Genomic DNA, 17,969 nt, shown 5'->3' with positions numbered 1-17,969 from the left:
AGCTTCAGCTCCTTTGGGAGGGTGTAAGAACAGCGCCAGAAGCCCGGGGCTCAGTAGTAAGTTGCTGGCTCTGACAGTGCCCAGTAGACTCTAAATGCTGGATTCTTATTTATTTATGTGAGAGAGAGAGAAGAACAGACAGATGAGACCTCCCATCCTCTGGTTCACTCCCCAAGTGCCTGCAGTGGCCAGATCGAGGACAGGCCAAAGCTGGGAGCCAGGAACTCAATCCAGGTCTCTCAGGTGAGTGGCAAGGACCCAGCTACTTGAGCCATCACTGCTGCATCCCGGGGTCTGCATTAGCAGGAAGAGGGAATCAGGAGTCGGAGCCGGGTCTCAGACCCAGGGACTCCACTGCGAGCGGCAGGTGTCCTAACTGCATCTTGGTCACTAGGTTAAATGCTGGGCTCCAGCCACCCTCCTCTATAGAACTAATCCACCCTGTCTGATCTTGCTGAGCCACTGGGCTCCATGCTGGCTTTGTAGCAACCCAGTCAATAATAAGACCTGGACGGTGCTAAGAAACACCACCAGAGAACAGCCTGGGTGCAGTTGGGACAGGCCAGGCGTGGAGCTTCTGGTGCTTATGACCATGTGCATGGGCCAGTGGTCAAGCCCAGCCCCTAGTGATTAAGCCAAGCACGATCCTAGGACCTTGAATATCTCATTTCGGTGAGAGCCATGAGACCATGATGGGGAGTGAGGCTCAGAGCTTTTGTGGACATTCTGTTTCTCTGAATTTGCCTCTGTTTTCTTGTTTTGGAGTTGATTTGTCTCATCTGGGGTTGGTTTTGCTTCAGCGAATCCCCTCCCCTGAAGCAGGCCCAGCCCTGGAGTTGAGGCCCACGCTCAGATGCAGGGAGGGGTGTGGGAGTTGCCAACTGAAGCCCATGGAACCCCACAGTCTGCAGTTCCATCCAGACCAGGAAAAGCCCAGAGACTGGGCCCTTCTTCGCTCTCTCCTCCACTCCTCCCCTTCTATCTAGCCAATTCCCTAGCCTGGCATCTTAGCATCCCTTTAAACACACACCATGACAGTATAAGGCATCAAAAACTAGCTTTATGGGGTAGTGAGTATTTGGCCAGTGGTTAAGAGGCTTCTTGATGCCTTCATCCCATATGGGAGTGCATGGGTTCGAGTCCTAGCTCCCCTCTCGATTCCAACCTCCTACTAATGCTTACCCTGGGAGATAGCAGGTTATGGCTCAAGTATTTGGGTTCCCTGCCATCCTTCTGGGAGACCTGGGTTGAGTTCTGGGCTCCTGGCTTCTGCCTGGCACAGTTCTAGCCATTGAAGGTATTTGGGGAGTGAACCAGCAGATGGGCTCTCTCCCGATGTTTATCTCTGCCTCTGTCTCTCAAGTGAAAAAAAATTTTTTCCTCATGGTCTTCAGGTCAGATACCTCTGCATCTATGTAGTGAAGACTTTAACCTCGCTCAAAGAGCAGTCTGCCACCCTGGCCTCAGCTTCCGAGAGGTAATCTCTGAGCCCTGGAAGTGTCATGCCTGTCAGGCGTGTCTCCATTTGCCTGGGGCCTCGGACCGGCCAGATATTAGCCCTGTGATTTTAGGTGGAGGCTCTGGGCCCTACAATATCCCCTTGATCTCTTGAGGAGCCAGACACATGAGCACTGATCATGTCTCTGCGATGGAACCTCAACAAAAACTCCAGACGCCGAGGCCTCCGGTGAGCGTCCCTGGTTGGAAGCAGAATGAATGTACAGAGGGCTTCCAAGAGTTCATGGAAAATGGAATTAAAAGATAGTTTACCTTGGTACAAAAAAATATTGAAGACAAGTGTTTGCTGTAGTGGCTAAGGTGCCTGCATCCCACTTTAGAGTACCTGGGCTCAATTCCTGGATCTGGCTCCTGACTACAGCTTCCTGCCAATGCAGATCCTGCAAGGCAGCAATGATGGTTTAAGTGTTTAGTTTCCTGCCGCCCATATGGGACACCTGGATTGAGTTCCTGTTTTCTGGCTTTGGCACTGGCTGTCCCAGCACTGGACATGGTAGTTGGGGGGTGGGGTGTACCAGCAAATGGGACCTCTTTCTCTCTGTGTATGTGCATGTGTGTGTTTCTCTCTCTCTTTGCTTTTCAAATAAAAAAATGCTTTAAATCCATGCACAATTTTCCCTCTATGCATTTCCATAAGCTTTTGAAAAATTATTTATTTTGGGGGCTGGAGCTGTGGTGCAGCAGGTTAAAGCCACGGCTGCCTGCAGTGCCGACATCCCACAGGGGTCTGGTTTGAGTCCTGGATCCATCTCCCTACTAATGTGCCTGGGAAAGAAGCAGAGGATGGCCCAAGTGCTTAGGCTCCTGCATCCAAGTGGGAGACCTGGAATAAGTTCCTGGCTCCCAGCTTCGGATCAGCCCAGCACTGGCCATTGCAGCCCTTTGGGGAGTGAACCAGCAGATGGAAGATCTTTCTCTCTCTCACTCACTCTGTCTCTGTATCTCCTTCTCTCTCTGTAACTCTACCTTTCAAATAAATAAATAAAAATCTTTAAAAATTATATATTTTTCATATTGTTGGAAATATATAGCATTAGAAAGATGGGGGGAGAAGGAGGGGAAAAGAGAGGAAAGAGAGGGAAAGGGGGGAGAGAGAGAGAAAGAGAAAGAGCGAGAGAGGTATTGTTCACTGGTTCACTCCCCAAATGCCTACAGCAACCAGGCCTGGGCCAGGCTGAAGCCAGGATCCTGGAACTCCATCTGGGTCATCCACATGGGTGGCAGGGACCTAAGGACCTGAGTCATCATTGGCTGCCTCCCAGAGCAAGCATGAGCAGCACAGAATCATGGAACCAGGACTTGAATCATGTCCTCTGATATGGGATGTGGGCTTCCAAGTGGTAAATTTATCTATCTATCTATCTATTTTAATTTTTTATTTTATTTATTTATTTTTAATTTTTTAAAAATTTATTTGACAGGTAGAGTTATAGACAGTGAGAGAGAGACAGAGAGAAAGGTCTTCCTTCTGTTGGTTCACTTCCCAAATGGCCGCCACGGCCTGCGCTATGCCAACCCAAAGCCAGGAGCCAGGTGCTTCTTCCTGGTCTCCCATGCGGGTGCAGGGGCCCAAGGGCCATCCTCCACTGCCCGGGACTAGAACTGGCACCCATATGGAATGCCGGCGCTGCAGGCAGAGGATTAACCTAGTGCGCCACGGCGCCAGCCGCCCAAGTAGTAATTTAACCACTACGCCAGATACTCACCTTTTTACAAGCTGTATTTTTTTTTAAAGATTTATTTATTTATTTGGGGCCGGCACCGTGGCTCACTTGGCTAATCCTCTGCCTGAGGCGCCGGCATCCCATATGGGCACCGGGTTTTAGTCCTGGCTGCTCCTCCTCCAGTGCAGCTCTCTGCTGTGGCCCAGGAGGGCAGAGGAGGATGGCCCAAGTGCTTGGCGCCTGCACCCGCGTGGGAGAGCAGGAGGAAGCACCTGGCGCCTGGCTTCAGATCGGCGTAGTTCCGGCCTTAGCAGCCATTTCGGGGGTGAGCCAACGGAAGGAAGACCTTTAAAAAAAAAGATTTATTTATTTGAAAGGCAGAGTTACAGAGAGGCAGAGAGAGAGAGAGAGAGAAAGGTCTTCAATCCGGCTGGTTCACTCCCCAAATGGCTACAATGGCCACCCAGAGCTGGGCTGATCCAAAGCCAGGATCCTGGAGCTTCTTCCAGGTCTCCCATGTGGTTCAGGGCCCAAGCACTTGGGCCATCTCGGCTGCTTTCCCAGGCACATTAGCAGGGAACTGGATCAGAAATGGAACAGCTGGGACTCAAACTGGTGCCCATATGGGATGCTGGCACTGCAGGCAGTGACTTTACCCACTACACCACAGCACCAGCCCCTATAAGCAATCTTTAATTTTTTTAAAAAAATTTATTTGAGAGGTAGAGTTACAGACACAGAGAGAAAGGACAGAGAGAAAGGTCTGCCATCTGCTGGTTTACTCCACAAATGGCTGCAACAGCCAGAGCTGAGCTGATCTGAAGCCAGGAGCCAGGAGCTTCTTCTGGGTCTTCTAGGTGGCTGTAGGGGCCCAAGTCCTTGGGTCATTTTCTACTGCTCTCTCAGGCAATAAGTAGACAGCTGGATTGGAAGAGGAGCAGCTGGGACTCGAACCGGCGCCCACACGGGATGCTGGAGTCACAGGAAGAAGCACAGGCTACTACATCGCAGCGCCGGCCCCTCTATGAGCTTTCTGAAGACCCTTCCTGTTGCCACGCATCAGTGCTGGGAGAGCAACACAGCCCTTACTCCAGGGACAACGACAGCTGGAAGCCCTGTGTGCAGAATCCCCCTGGAATTGGCCATATGCACTTCCTCTGGCTGACTTACTCAGCATCCTTTAAGTGTAATAATCTACAACCAAGTGCAATGAGCTTACAATGAGTTCTGCGAGTCTTGTTAGCAAATTCTGGGACATAAGTGTGGTCTTGGGGACCCACAAAATTGCAGTTGGTGCCAGCCTTGAGGGCTGTTTTCAAACCCTGCATTTAGCTGACTTGTGCAAACATCCGACAGCAACAGCCCCCGGGGGAAGAGGGTTGAAATGTCAGTGTCTTCGCCACCTAACAGCAGGCGCAGTGTGACCGGGGCACTGTCAGGAGCTTCTCCCTGAGCCTCCCTTCTTATCCTCTTTTCTAATTCTTCTATCTGCTTTTTTCCTATCTTCTTCTCTTCCCTCAAACTAGGCAGGAACCTTGGGAAATCCCCCTCTCTAGTGATTTTCTGAAGAACATGGCTCCTCATTTCTTAGGGCCTGTGTGTGCCCAGTAAGCTTCAATGCAACAAAGAACGAGAGAGAGTGACAGATACCCCAGGGACCATCACAGTGAGGTCTCTTGCCTCTTTCAAGAACTTCACTGCTTGCACACATTCATGGGATCCGAGTAGCCCATATGGCTGGCTTGAGATAGGTCAACCTGCTTGGGAGGTTGCATATCTTCCTGCCCACTTTGGGTGTCAGCATATGCTGCATTTTGGGTGTGGTTTGTCCCCCAAGGGTTCATTTTGTTCTTAGTGTGCTGGTATTGAGGGGTGTGACCTTAGTGAGAGGTCCTTGGCAGACTTGCCCTTGTTAGAGATGAAGGTGATTCTTTTTTTTTTTTTAATTTTTTTTTTATTTTTTGACAGGCAAATTTAGACAGTGAGAGAGACAGAGAGAAAGGTCTTTCTTTTTCCATTGGTTCACCCCCCAAGTGGCCGCTACGGCTGGCATGTTGTGGCCGGCACTCTGTGCCGATCCGAAGCCAGGAGCCAGGTGCTTCCTCCTGGTCTCCCATGCGGGTACAGGGCCCAAGCACTTGGGCCATCCTCCACTACCCTCCCGGGCCACAGCAGAGAGCTGGACTGGAAGAGGAGCAACCGGGACAGAATCCGGCACCCCAACTGAGACTAGAACCTGGGGTGCTAGCGCCGCAGGCAGAGGATTAGCCTAGTGAGCTGCGGCGCAGCCCGAAGGTGATTCTTATGAGGCCCCCAGTTAATTCTTGCAGGAGCGAGCTGTTCTAAAAGAGCCCCTCCCCTCTTTCTGGCCTCCTGACTCCTGTGTGATAGCTCGCTCTCACCACGCACCTTGCCATTGCGAAATCATCCATCACAAGGTGTTCGTCAGAACCAAACAGAAGCTGGTGCCACCCCGCTGAACCTCCCAAACTGTGAGCTACGTGGGCATCTTTTCTTTGTGAAGTGTCCAGCCCCAGAGATTTTGTTACAGGAACAGAACTCACTAATACAGCACCTTTATCACAAATGCCAGTGAGTTCCATCGACCTTTCTGTAGTAATGCTAATGGTTCTGTAGCCCAGTGTTTTACACGAAAATTTATGCACTATATACTGAAGTGAACATTATTGTTAAATGAAACACGTCTAGTCTGTCTCCTCCCGATGTTAATTCCAACCCTTCTTCCCTAACTGAACTAATGAAAATCCTAGGCAGAGTGTAGTGGCTAACATCTAAGGGAAGCTTACTCCCTGTTGCATACTATTCTAGCGACTCCGAATAGCTTTCTTATTGAATCCTTCAAGCAACCCTCTGCAGTGGTGTCGCTCCCCCTCTTCGTGGAGGAACGACACAGGACCCTGCGCTGTTCTTTCGTCTGCTCAGCCCTTCCCGGGTTTGCTGCTGGTTCTTCCTGGGTTGGCTGCCGATCCTTCCACCTCCGTGGAAGGGCGGCTCCCCCTGCCATTTTCCCCACTTCCGTGGGGGAGCGGCACACCGCCGGCCGGCTCTCTCGGGGGCTGCTCAGATGTTATCCGGATGTTCCTGGTGCATGTTGTCTCTCTCCTCCTTTATAGTCCTCTTCCACCAATCCCAACTCTGCTACCCACACGCCAAGCATGCTGCTCTCCTCCAATCTGGAGCAAGATCAGCTCCTGCAGCTCAGTCAATCAAATTGGCGAGAGGCAGCTGTGTAGAAGTTGTTTACTCCTCTCCCAGCGCCATATTGTGGGAGAGCAGATGCATAGAATAAGTCTTAATTCCAGTAACTTAGTCTAGTCCGAGTTGCTCCCCACACAGTGGGTCTTCTTATAGTTGTCAGATGAGGTTCAGAGATCTTGATCCAGGCCACAGGACGTTAAGACACTAGAGCTAGGATTGGAACTCGAGCAGGCTCATTCCAGAACACTCCTAATCTATTTTCTCTCTCCTAGCTTGGGGAACAAGCTCTGTCCTAGATGACCTGGGTCCTCTCTTTGGACCATCCTGGTTCGTCTTTAGGGTAAGGTTCTTGCAGTTTCACTTACAGGCTGTCTGCGTGGGGATCTTTGCTTTCCCACTGATTGGCTGATAAAAGTGCTATAAAGAGTCTTTAGGCTCCTCACGCGCAATGAGCGGCTCAGCGTTCACACTGCTGGTGCTGGCCTGCATTCCACCTGCTGCTTTGGAATTGGGCAGGAGGGCTTCCTTGGAAAACCTCTCCTCCCGTGAGCTTTCTTGGGCCGTGTTGGCAAACAGCTCCTGCCAACTCCCTGTGCCAGGGTCTGAGTGGGTGGGACGGGGGGCTGGCGAGGTCTGCGAAGGCTCAGTTCCTTCTAATGCCACGCCCAGGCTCTTTGGCCACTGGTTCAGACTCCCTCTGTGCTGTAATCATTAACTCCTGCAGGAAGCCCACGAGACAGACAAGTATCAGAGTTTCTGCCTCTTGCCAACCCAGGGGCAGTATCTGCTGAAATCCCGAGATGGAGAGAAGTAAGGAAGGAGATGGCGATGGGGGGGTGGCAGGGCAACAGCCAGGCCATGGGGCCCCGGGGCTGGCGATGAGAAGGGAGATTGGTCTGTGGAGCGCTGTGTCCTTGATCGTCGGCTGTATGATCGGCTCGGGCATCTTCATGTCCCCGCAGGGGGTCCTGGTCCACATGGGCAGCCCTGGGGCCAGTCTGGTGGTCTGGGCAGCGTGTGGCCTCCTGGTCATGCTGGGTGCTCTGTGTTATGCCGAGCTGGGCGCCCTGATCCCCGAGTCTGGTGGGGAGTATGTATACATCCTGCGCACCTTTGGCTCCCTGCCGGCTTTCCTGGACGTCTACACGCTGGTGCTGGTAGGCAGGCCAGCCGCCATCAGCGCTATCTCCCTGAGCTTTGCTGAGTATTCACTTGCTCCCTTTTACCCCGGCTGCGCCTCACTGCCCCAGGCAGTGCTCAAGATCGTGGCAGCCGCCTGCATCCTGCTGCTGATGCTGGTCAACTGCTGGAGCTCAAGGCTGGCCACCAGGCTGATGAACGTGTGCACGGCGGCCAAAGTGCTCTCCTTGCTGGTCATCGTGGTGGGCGGGGCCGCGGCTCTGGGCCAGGGCCGCAGCCGCAGGGAAGCCCTTCTGTCTGCCTTCCAAAACACAACCCAGCAGGCGGGGCGCATCGGCATGGCCTTCTACCAGGGCCTGTGGTCCTTCGACGGCTGGAGCAACATCAACTGTGTGACGGAGGAGCTCAAGAATCCACACGTGAGTGCAAGCCGCAGCTTCTGGGGCGGAAATCTCCAGACATCAGCAGCTCCGATCTTCAATTATCCAAATCCGAGGTGACTCAGACCATGAGCCAGTCAGCTGGAGACGTGGGCTCCCTTCCTGCATTCATGGGGCTGGGGTGCCAGCCCACAGTCTACCTGGCCTGGTGTATGTGATGATAGAAATTGTTGCTTCTCAAGTACACAGAGAACTTGACGGCATCACAGCCATGGTCTCATTTTTCTATCCTGTGAGGTAGAAATTATCACTAAATTATCATTAAATTTAGTTTAGAAAGGGGGAATGGTGTTAGGGTTTTACTGTTTGTAGGAGGCCAGACTAGATGACTCAGTCTGGTATTTCCTGGCTGTTTTCCCCGGGGCATTGCAGTAGGTACTTAATTCACAGTTGCCAAAGCTTGGGAGCCACTGTGGGACACAGCACACTTTGGCACAGGGGAAAGAGCCAGTCCTGCCCGTGAGCTTGGAGCTGACTCATCATTGTCCTGGTTGGGGACAGGTCTAAAGGCAGCTTGGGACTCAGAGGGGACATTTGGATCTTTGGTTACTATGGATGCCCACGCTTTGCTATAAATACATTTACCTAGGATATTATTTGTTTTATTTTTGTTTTCTTAAATCCAAGAGCAGAGAGAGGGAGAGGAGAGAGAAAGAGAGTGAGAGGTGGAGAGAACCAGGAGTCCTGGGATCTGGCTTTTATTTTTGCATTTAATTCCTGAGCCCTGGTTCCTTGCCTCTAACATGGGTGGCAGTCTGCCTGCCTACCTCCCAGGGCCCTGGAATAGCAGAGGTGTAATCACTCTGGAGATGGTGGGCTCCGAGTACTGTAGCTGCTGTACAATGTAAGCCTCATGGGAATGGCTGGAGTGTGCTCGGGGTGGCCCTGGGCTGGCCCTACAGAGCAGAAGCCCTGGCCCTGCAGCGCTCAGAGGCTAGAGGCCTCCTCTGAATTCAGGCCCTGAGCTCAGAGTGGGCCAGGAAAAGAGCAAGGAGCCTAAAGCTGAGGGAGACCAGCCCCTGCTTAAGCACACCTTTTCTATAAAGGAACAGAGAGTTAATATCTATGTCTCTCTGTCGTGACCACTCAGCTCTACTGGTTTTTATTTATTACAGTTTCTAAGGGGAACAAATTTCATGGATTTCATACACATAGATTTCAGAGCATAGTGCCACTCCCCACCCTATCCTCCCTCCCGCACACGCTCCCACCTTCTCTCCTCTCCTCTCCTCTCCTCTCCTCTCCTCTCCTCTCCTCTCCTCTCCTCTCCTCTCCTCTCCTCTCCTCTCCTCTTCTCTTCTCTTCATTTGAAAGGCAAAGTTACAGAGAGACAGAGGTAGAGAGACAGAGTTCTTCCATCTACTGGTTCACTCTCCAGATGGCTGCAACAGCCGGACCTGCGCCAATCCGGAGCCAGGAGCCAGGAGCTTCTTCCAGGTCTCCCATGTGGCTGCAGGGGCACAAGGACTTGGGCCATCCTCTACTGCTTTCCCAGGCCACAGCAGAGAGCTGGATCGAAGTGGAGCAGGTGGCACTTGAGGCGGTGGCCTTACCCGCTACGCCATAGTGCCGGCCCTCCTAACATTTATGTATTTATTTGAAAGTCAGTCAGCTCCACTGTTACAGCCTGAAAGAAGCCACAGGTGAACACGTGAATGTGTGTGTGTTCCAACACAGCTTTGTTTCCAACATCAGGCAGCAGGTGGGACTGGGCGGGCTGGGACGCACAGCTGAGGGCATCCATGCTGGACCCCAGGAGGGAGAGCCCTGTGGCACCTTTGCTCTGCGGGGCCTCCTCTGGACCCAGGCAGAGCCAGCTTTCCGGTGCTGCGATGACAGAGAGTTAGCCTCTAGGTCATGCTGTGGCTGGCCAATTTCCTTCGCCCTCAGATCCCCGGATCTTAGAGCGAGAGGGACTTGAGAGGGCCCATTTTGTGCAAGAACGTGTTGCCTTCCTGCCTGCTTCACTTTCACCGGCTTGCCACCTGGGCTGCTAGCTCGGGTACCCAAGAGAGCCGAGAAGGCAAGCAAGGCATCTGCCCCTGCAGAGGAGGCTGGGGCCTCGGCTCTCAGGGCCCATGCAGTTGATGGCAAAACAGCTCTGGAGAAGGAGCATGGAGGCCAAGAAAGCCAGGAAACATGAGGGGAGGGAGCACAGCCGTCCTTGCGACTGACTGCAGAGACCTGAACAGGGGAGGAGGGTACTGGCCCGTCCTCGGTGCCCCTGCCCACCTGCACCTCCACAGTTGCCCGGGGGGCAGGTCTCAGACCAGGCAAGAAGATCTGCGGGGGGGCTGATTTTACGAAATTCTGAAGAGTACTGGGTAGGCTGATCGGGGCAGCTGTGTCCACGTGGGGAAGGGCCTGTCTCCCCCCCACCCCCACCCCCCGTCTCAGGAGTGCGCAGTGGTAAACCTTTTCAGACAAGACCACTTCTCTGTTTTGTTTAATGCTCCTTTCTTCCTCTAAAGTTTTTATGTATTTATTTTCATCTTATTTGAACGGCAGAGACAGAAATTTCCCATTTGTGTGTTTACTCCCCAGATGCCTGCAACAGCTAGTGCTGGGCCGGGTTGAAACCAGGAACCCAGAACTCAACTTGGGTCTCCCATGTTGGTGGCAGGGACCCAACTACCTGAGCTATTGCCTGTTGACTCCCAGGGTGTACATTAGCAGGAAGCAAGTTTGGAAGTGGAGGAAGCCAGACTGGAGCCAGGCACTCTGGTACAGGATGTGAGTTTCCTAAGTGGCATCTTAATCATGCCCCAAACACCAAACCTGGATGTTAAATTTCCTTTAAAAATTTTTAAAAATTATTTATTTAAAAGAGAGAGAGAGAGAAAGAAATATCTTCCATCTGCTGGTTCACTCCCTAAATGCCTGCAGCTGCCAGGGCTGGATAACACTAAAGCCAAAAGGCAGGGACTGTATGCAGGTTTCCCATGTAGGTGGCAGGAACCCAAGTACTTGAGCCATCAGCTGCTGTCTCCCGGGCCCATTAGTAGGGAGCTGGACTGGAAGCAGAAGTGGGACTCAATCCCAGGCACTCTGATATAAAATGCAAGCATCCCCACCCACTGCACTGCAACCCTTGCCTCTCTGATGTTACTTTTGCAACATAGGTGACAGCAATGCTATGTTTGGGTGCACAGTGTGACACCCCATGCCTTGGGGACCATGAACCCAGGGAGGAGAGGCATACAGCACTTATCTCAGGGCCCGGCACAATGGACACAGCCATGCTGAGCTCTGTGTGGTGCTGCTGTGCTTATTCTGGGGGCCTGGGAAGACCTCATAGGCTTCTCCCATGCCGTGTTCTTGCTACCCTGCAGAAGAACCTGGTGTGGGCATTGATCATCGCCATCCCCATGGTCACCGGCCTGTACATCCTGGCCAACATCAGCTACCTGCTGGTGCTGTCACCCAGGGAGATCCTTTCGTCTGATGCTATGGCTGCGAGCTGGGGGTGAGTAATTCACTTGAGCTGTTCACGGACACCAGGCAGACACCGCAGGTTGGGGAAGGAGAGTGGGACTTGTATATTTAAGCTTCCCTCAGATGCACTGCTTGCTCCCCAATCAACTGGGGCCTTGGTTCTCCCAAGCTGCTACTGAACTTCCTTCCCTGACCGCTTTGTTGTCCTAGGAACCAGATTCTGGGGTCCTGGGCCTGGCTGGTGCCCTTGGCTGTAGCCATCTCCACATTCGGGTCTGTCAATGGGGCGTTCTTCAGCGGAAGCCGTGTGTGCTACGTGGCTGCGAGAGAGGGCCACCTGGTAAGAGATGGAGTCTGGGGCAGAGCGAGGGGTGGGTACTGTGGGAGGGGCACCCCGAAGGCTGCCAGCTCAGCTTTCTCCTGCTCACGGCTTAGCCTTGTCTCCAACAAGACTTAGCCCTCTTTGCTTCTGAGAGTGGGGCTGAAGCATTCCACACCTCTCAGCTGTAACTGCAATCCCTTCACTCTCAGGTTCCTGGGAGGTCATGGCACTTGGCCACCCTGTGTGGAGGGTGTGGATGATAAGGATATTCACGCACAGCAAGGGTGCAAGGGCCAGGGCAGGACAGGTAGGAGCAGTAACATCGTGTGCCTTCTGGCTTTCCTCCCTAGGGACTCTCCTTCCCTGTGCCAGTTTTTACTGTAGTAACAATGCTGAGTAATAGACAATCCCACATCTCAGTGGCTTGCAGCACTAACATTTGACTCTTGCTTACTGGGTCCTCCGTGGCCCTGGTTCAGGCTGGGGCTTGTCCAGGTCTTCTTGCACCAGCGTGAGGCTGTTCCAATCTCAGGGACTCAGGCCAAAGGGGTGGTGGCTCCAGGACATGGTTTTGCCTGCAGCAAGAGGCAGGGGTTCAAGAACACAAACCAAACCTTGCAAGCATATTCAGAGCCTCTGCCGTGTCACTCCTGCTTATAATTTTATTTTTTTTGACAGGCAGAGTGAACAGTGAGAGAGAGAAAGAGACAGAGAGAAAGGTCTTCCTTTGCCGTTGGTTCACCCTCCAATGGCCACCACGGCTGGCGCTCTGTGGCCGGTGCATCGTGCTGATCCGATGGCAGGAGCCAGGAGCCAGGTGCTTCTCCTGGTCTCCCATGCGGGCGGAGGGCCCAAGGACTTGGGCCACCCTCCACTGCACTCCCGGGCCACAGCAGAGAGCTGGCCTGGAAGAGGGGCAACTGGGACAGAATCCGGTGCCCTGACCGGGACTAGAACCCGGTGTGCCGATGCCGCAGGCAGAGGATTAGCCTAGTGAGCCGTGGCGCCGGCCTCCTGCTTATAATTTTTAAAAAGATTTTATTTATTTATTTGAGAGGTAGAGTTAGAGAAAGAGAGTGAGTGAGCCAGGTCTTCCATCCACTGGTTCACTCCTCAAATGGCTGCAACAGCCAGAGCTGGGCTGATCTGAAGCTAGGAGCCAGGAACTTCTTCCAGGTCTCCCATGCAGGTCCAGGGGCCCTGGCTCTTGGGCCATCTTCTGCTGCTTTCCCAGGCCATAGCAGAGAGCTGGATTGTAAGAAGAGCAGCCGGGACACGAACTGGTGCCCATATGGGATGCTGGCATCACAGACAGAGACTTAGCCTACTATGCCACAGTGCCAGCCCCTCCAGCTCATAATTTATCAGCCAAAACATTGGCATGGCCGGGCCCATTAATGGATGGGGGCCTCTACACTCTCTGCAGAGGTGGGGAGAGGGAGACTTGAGGAACTGTGATACAGTCTACCATAACAACTCTCCATGGTCCATCCATATCTACCCTGTGCTCTCCTCCCTGGGCCTGGTAACCCCAAGGGAACCTCAGTGATCTACACGTGGAAGTGGTGGTGACCGGTGACTGTTAGGCTGAGCACACACGTATCAGAATGTGTTTGAGAGAGGAAGAGATACTTGCTGTGGCTTGCCTGGGGCCTGTGTGACACCTGGCTCTGCTTCCCAGCCCCGAGTTCTCTCCATGGTTCACGTGCACCGCCTCACACCGTCTCCAGCCCTGATGTTCACCACGGCCGTGGCTTTGGTGCTTATCATCCCAGGAAACTTCAGCAGCATTGTGACCTTCTTGAGGCAAGTGAGACTGTCCCCAAGGCTGAGGACCTGAACACCCCTGTGGTACACGTGTATATGAACACACGTGCTTTTCTGGAGTGCCTCCCTGTGTACATGCTCATACATGTGCGCACATATATAACACGTGTGCATGCATGTTTCTGGAGTCCCTTATGCATACATATTCACTTGTGCACATATACAAGGACACTTCAAACGGTTTGTGGAAATGGAATGAAAAGATTATGTTGGTGCAAAAAATTTGAAATTCATGCATACAAGCGGTCTCCAAAAATTAATGGAAAATGAATATTATGAAAAAGCTATAAGTACACAAACATAGACACACACACTCCCAGAGCCTTCACATGCACACACACACGTGCATATATATAAGCACATCTGTGAACTATCCTGGAAGCCCTCTATGTGTACACACTCATAAGCATCAATGCATACACACTTCTACAAACCCAGGCTTGGGGCCCTAGTGTACACACACACACACAAACACACATATGCTTCGCCATTCTGCCCTAGTCATGTTTCCACAATTGACCATGCCTCATTTCCAAAAATTCAGTAAGATAGATGTTTTTCCAAAAGATGGACAAAATAAGACTTGTGTGGTCTTTGTCATCGTTTTTGTTTTGTTTTGTTTTGTTTTGTTTTGTTTTGTTTTGTTCCTTCCTCCAGTTGCTAAGCTGATGCTGCAGGATATTTGGGCATTATTCACACAACTTGGGGCCCTTGGCTATGTTGTCATTTTTCCTTGTAGTCTGGACCTGCATGCTGGACTCTGACCCCGCGTAATCTCTGTGGCACTCAGGGCCAGCCATACCAACCCGTGTGTGGCACAATCAGTGATTGCATCAAAGTGGGAGAAGTTATGGCCCCTTTATTATTTTCCCCAGGGCAGAATTGCTGAGCTTTTGTGATACCCAGTTGTAACTTTATAGCCTCCTTTGAAGTAGGGTGAACAGGCACATCCCTCAGCCAACAGGCAGGCCGAGTGTCTGGGTGCGGAGGGAGCTCTCAGAGCCGTTTTGTAAGCACCACGTATTCTGTCCCTTTGTTGTCTAATTAATCTGGAACAGTACACTCGGTGCTTGATGTGACTTTCTTAAAACAACAAGTAACAGACATGGCTTTTTCTTTTTATCTTCTTTCCCATGAGAAAGAATGACATCACAGTACTGCGAGAACAAAATCAAATCCATAGTGAGCGTGGGGAGCTTTCAGGCTGAGCCTGGGGTTGGTGACCAAGACGTCCCAGGACACAGTGATAATTGTAGGATGATCCTTCCCAACCAGGACCCAACGTCTCCCAGTCTGGACCTCCTCCAGGGGTGGTCTGATCTGGACCCTGCCTCCTAGTTTCAATGGTGTTTTTATGAAACCTCGCTCAGCCACTCACAGACAGACACTGGGGCCGGCAGAGGGCAGAGTGAGACCTGTCTGGGTGCTCAGTGGTCGCTAGCCCTAAGGGAAACGACAAGTTGCTGGCAGAAGGGGGGCTCTGCTGCGAGCGTGCTGGTCCCTGCGGGGAGCACGGGCATCCCTGAGGCCCAGCAGACTCTCCCTTTTAAGAAACACAAAGCTCTTCCTGCCAGGGAAAGTGCTATGGTCTGGGTGTCATGCATTGAAATGTAATCCCCACCGGGTGATGTGAGGAGGGTAGAAACTTAATTCAACTATGGTGCTTGCAGGTAGGGCCTTTGGGAAGTGGTAGGATTTGTCTAATCATTGTGGTGGAGCCCATGATTGAATCCTAGTATCTTTATAAGAAAAGGGAGAGAGACAGACACCACACACACACACACACACACAGGCTCCCCGTCTCCTGCCATGTGACACCCCCCCCCCCCCGGTACTATCCTGGGACTCTACACACAGAAGACCATCGTAGATACACCTTCAGCCTTGTGCCCCCAGAACTGTGAGCCAAAACAAACCTCTTTTCTTTATACAGTAGCCTGCTCTCAGGTATTTCATTATAGTGGCGAAATGCTGGCTAATACAGCCAGAGAAGGCTTGATCTGGAGTTTTCCTTTCAGCCTCCTCTCCTGGCTCATCTACGGAACCACCATTAGCTGCCTCCTGTATTTGCGGATGAAGCGGAAGAATCTTCCCAGACCTTACAAGGTAGACTTTGGGGTGGGCACTGGGCTTTCCCACCCCTGGGCTCCTGCCTGAGGCACAGCTTTGGGCTATGGCTTCATTCAGAACCCAGAGGAAGAATGTAAGGTGTTGCCACGATCACATTTCGTGTGTGTGTGTATGTGTGTGTGTGTGAGAGAGAGACAGAGAGAGAGAGACAGAGAGAGAGAGCTGAGCTGCAAGGCATGATCCGTGCTTGCTGGGGATCATTTCTCCTCTGGAGGACCCTGAGGGAGAACACCAGAGGCAAACACAGATGGATGCAGGTCTGCCCCGGGGTTCACATAGCAGAGGATGCTCCTGGGGCCTGAGCCAGCTCGCAGCAGCCCAGCAGGTGCTTCCCCTGGTCCAGGTGAGGTATCGTGGCTCAGGTTAGAAGAGAGAATTAGTGGCAGCTGGAAACAATAGCAGGCATGCAGGAGGATGGGAGTCCAGGGGCCATGCACCACCTCCCATGCCCTACGGCATCCAGGAGTCAGGCCCAAAGGCCAGCTGTCTGCCCTCCGCAGGTTCCCACCCTCATCCCTGCCATCATGCTCCTGGCTTCTCTCTACCTGGTGCTGGCACCCATCATCGACCACCCCCAGATGGAGTTCCTGTACATCTTCCTCTTCCTGCTCAGTGGCTTCCTGGTGTATTTCCTGTTCGTCTACTTCCAGTGGCAGCCCAGGTGTTTGCAGACGGCTACCCTGCATCTCCAGCTGCTCATGGAAGTTGCTCCAACCACTAAAAATATGGACTGAAGGACAGGATGAGGTCGTCATTGCTCTTTTTGCTGAAAAACCCCTTGTCCTCACACAGGTCTTGCTAGAAGTTTTGGGTAAACCACCCAGGACACACACACCCTCCCTGCCCCTGCCTTCTCACAACACAGCCATGCTGGGGTCACATGACCACCTCTCTGGGTACAAATATCTGCTAGCTACTTGTAACCTAGGTGGGTGCCATGGAGTAAGTTCCCTCCTTTGGGATGAGAATTCTAGGGTAGTGCTCTGCCTCTGATGGTAGCTTGAGCAGAGGCATCACAGATTTTGTGGGCTATTACGGGGCTGTCTATCATGCAACAGAGAAATAGAGAAAGGCATTGTGGAGAGAATGATAAAGGTTATGGTTTGAATATGGTTTGTTCTCAGCAAAACTCACATTGTGAACTGGTTCCCAATGTAATGGTGATGAGAGGTGCTGGGATCTTTAAGGAGGCTGGTGCTGTGGCGTAGTGGGCAAAGTCACTGCCTGCAGTGCCGGCATCCCATATGGGCACTGGTTCAAGTCCTGGCTGCTCCAATTCTGATCCAGCTCCCTGCTAATGAGCCTGGGAAAAGGATCGGAAGATGGCCCACATGTTTTGGCCCTGCATCCACCCGCATGGGAGACCCGGAAGAAGCTCCTGGCTCCTGGCTTCGGATTGGCGCAGCTCCGGCCGTTGCGGCCAGTTGGGGGAGTGAACCAGTAGATGGAAGACCTCTCTTTCTCTCTCTCTTTGCCTTTTCCTTCTCTCTGTGTAACTCTGACTTTCAAGTAAATAAATAAATATTAAGAAAAAAAGAAGGTGATGGGCACTGCTGCCATGAAGGAACTAGTGTCTTTTTTGAGAGGTTGGGTTAGTTCTCTCCAGAGCAGGTTGTTCTCTGCGTCTTTCACACACGCCCTTTCTGCGAGCACGCACGTGCCCTTTCTGCTTATGCAATATGATGTCATGCAGCACGAGGCGCCCGCCAGAAACTGAGCTGCTGACAGTGCCGGGCTTCTGGACACACAGAAGGAAGAACCGAAATAAAGCTTCCTTTGTAAAGTGTCCAGCCTTAGGTACTTTTGTTCTAGCGACAGACAAAGATACACAGTGAGATGCTGAGAGATGAGAAGGTGCTTCGAAGAGTTTGTGGAAACTGGCATTAAAAGTTCAGTCTGGGGCTGGCGCGGTGGCGCAGCAGGCTAAGCTGCAGCTTGCAATGCCTGTGTCCCGTTCTGGAGCGTCAGTCTGAGACCGGCCGCTCTGCCCTTCTGACTGGCTTCTGCTCACTGTGCCTGGGAAGGCAGCGAATGATGGCTCCTGGGCTTGGGCTCCTGCACCCACGTGGGAAACCAGGAGAGAGTTCCTGACTTCTGGCTTTGGCCTGGGCCAGCCTTGGCCACTGGGGCCGTTTAAGGAGGGAACCAGTGGATGGTTCTCTCTTTTTTTTTTTCTTTGTTTCTCTGCCTTTCAAATAAATAAAAATAAATAAATCTGAAAAGCAGTAAGTTTATTTTGGTGTGAAAAAATTTGAAATCTAGCCATAGTTTTTG

At 52.2% G+C, this 17,969-nt stretch overlaps 1 protein-coding gene across 2 annotated transcripts in view; it reads left to right on the top strand.

Moving 5' to 3' along the window:
• LOC100338723 (b(0,+)-type amino acid transporter 1) overlaps positions 1-17,231 on the top strand; it is a 36,736-nt gene extending 19,505 nt beyond the window's left edge. The window contains exons 1-6 of one of the 2 annotated variants that reach the window (XM_089327816.1): positions 7,086-7,960; positions 11,314-11,447; positions 11,627-11,756; positions 13,420-13,544; positions 15,584-15,671; positions 16,196-17,231. In XM_089327816.1, coding sequence (XP_089183942.1) covers positions 7,202-7,960; positions 11,314-11,447; positions 11,627-11,756; positions 13,420-13,544; positions 15,584-15,671; positions 16,196-16,429 — 1,470 coding nt within the window. In that variant the 5' untranslated portion in view covers positions 7,086-7,201 and the 3' untranslated portion in view covers positions 16,430-17,231. Of the gene's footprint in view, positions 1-7,085; positions 7,961-11,313; positions 11,448-11,626; positions 11,757-13,419; positions 13,545-15,583; positions 15,672-16,195 lie in introns of those variants that run through there. The other variant, XM_089327817.1, reaches the window with a different exon arrangement.
• Positions 17,232-17,969: the final 738 nt, after the last annotated feature.

The sequence above is a fragment of the Oryctolagus cuniculus genome, chromosome 2, assembly GCF_051225735.1.
Source record: "Oryctolagus cuniculus isolate XC-2025 breed Fujian yellow rabbit chromosome 2, ASM5122573v1, whole genome shotgun sequence".
Lineage (NCBI taxonomy): Eukaryota > Metazoa > Chordata > Mammalia > Lagomorpha > Leporidae > Oryctolagus > Oryctolagus cuniculus.
Note: the sequence above shows the minus strand (reverse complement) of the source record. Positions and strands in the feature narration are given on the sequence as shown.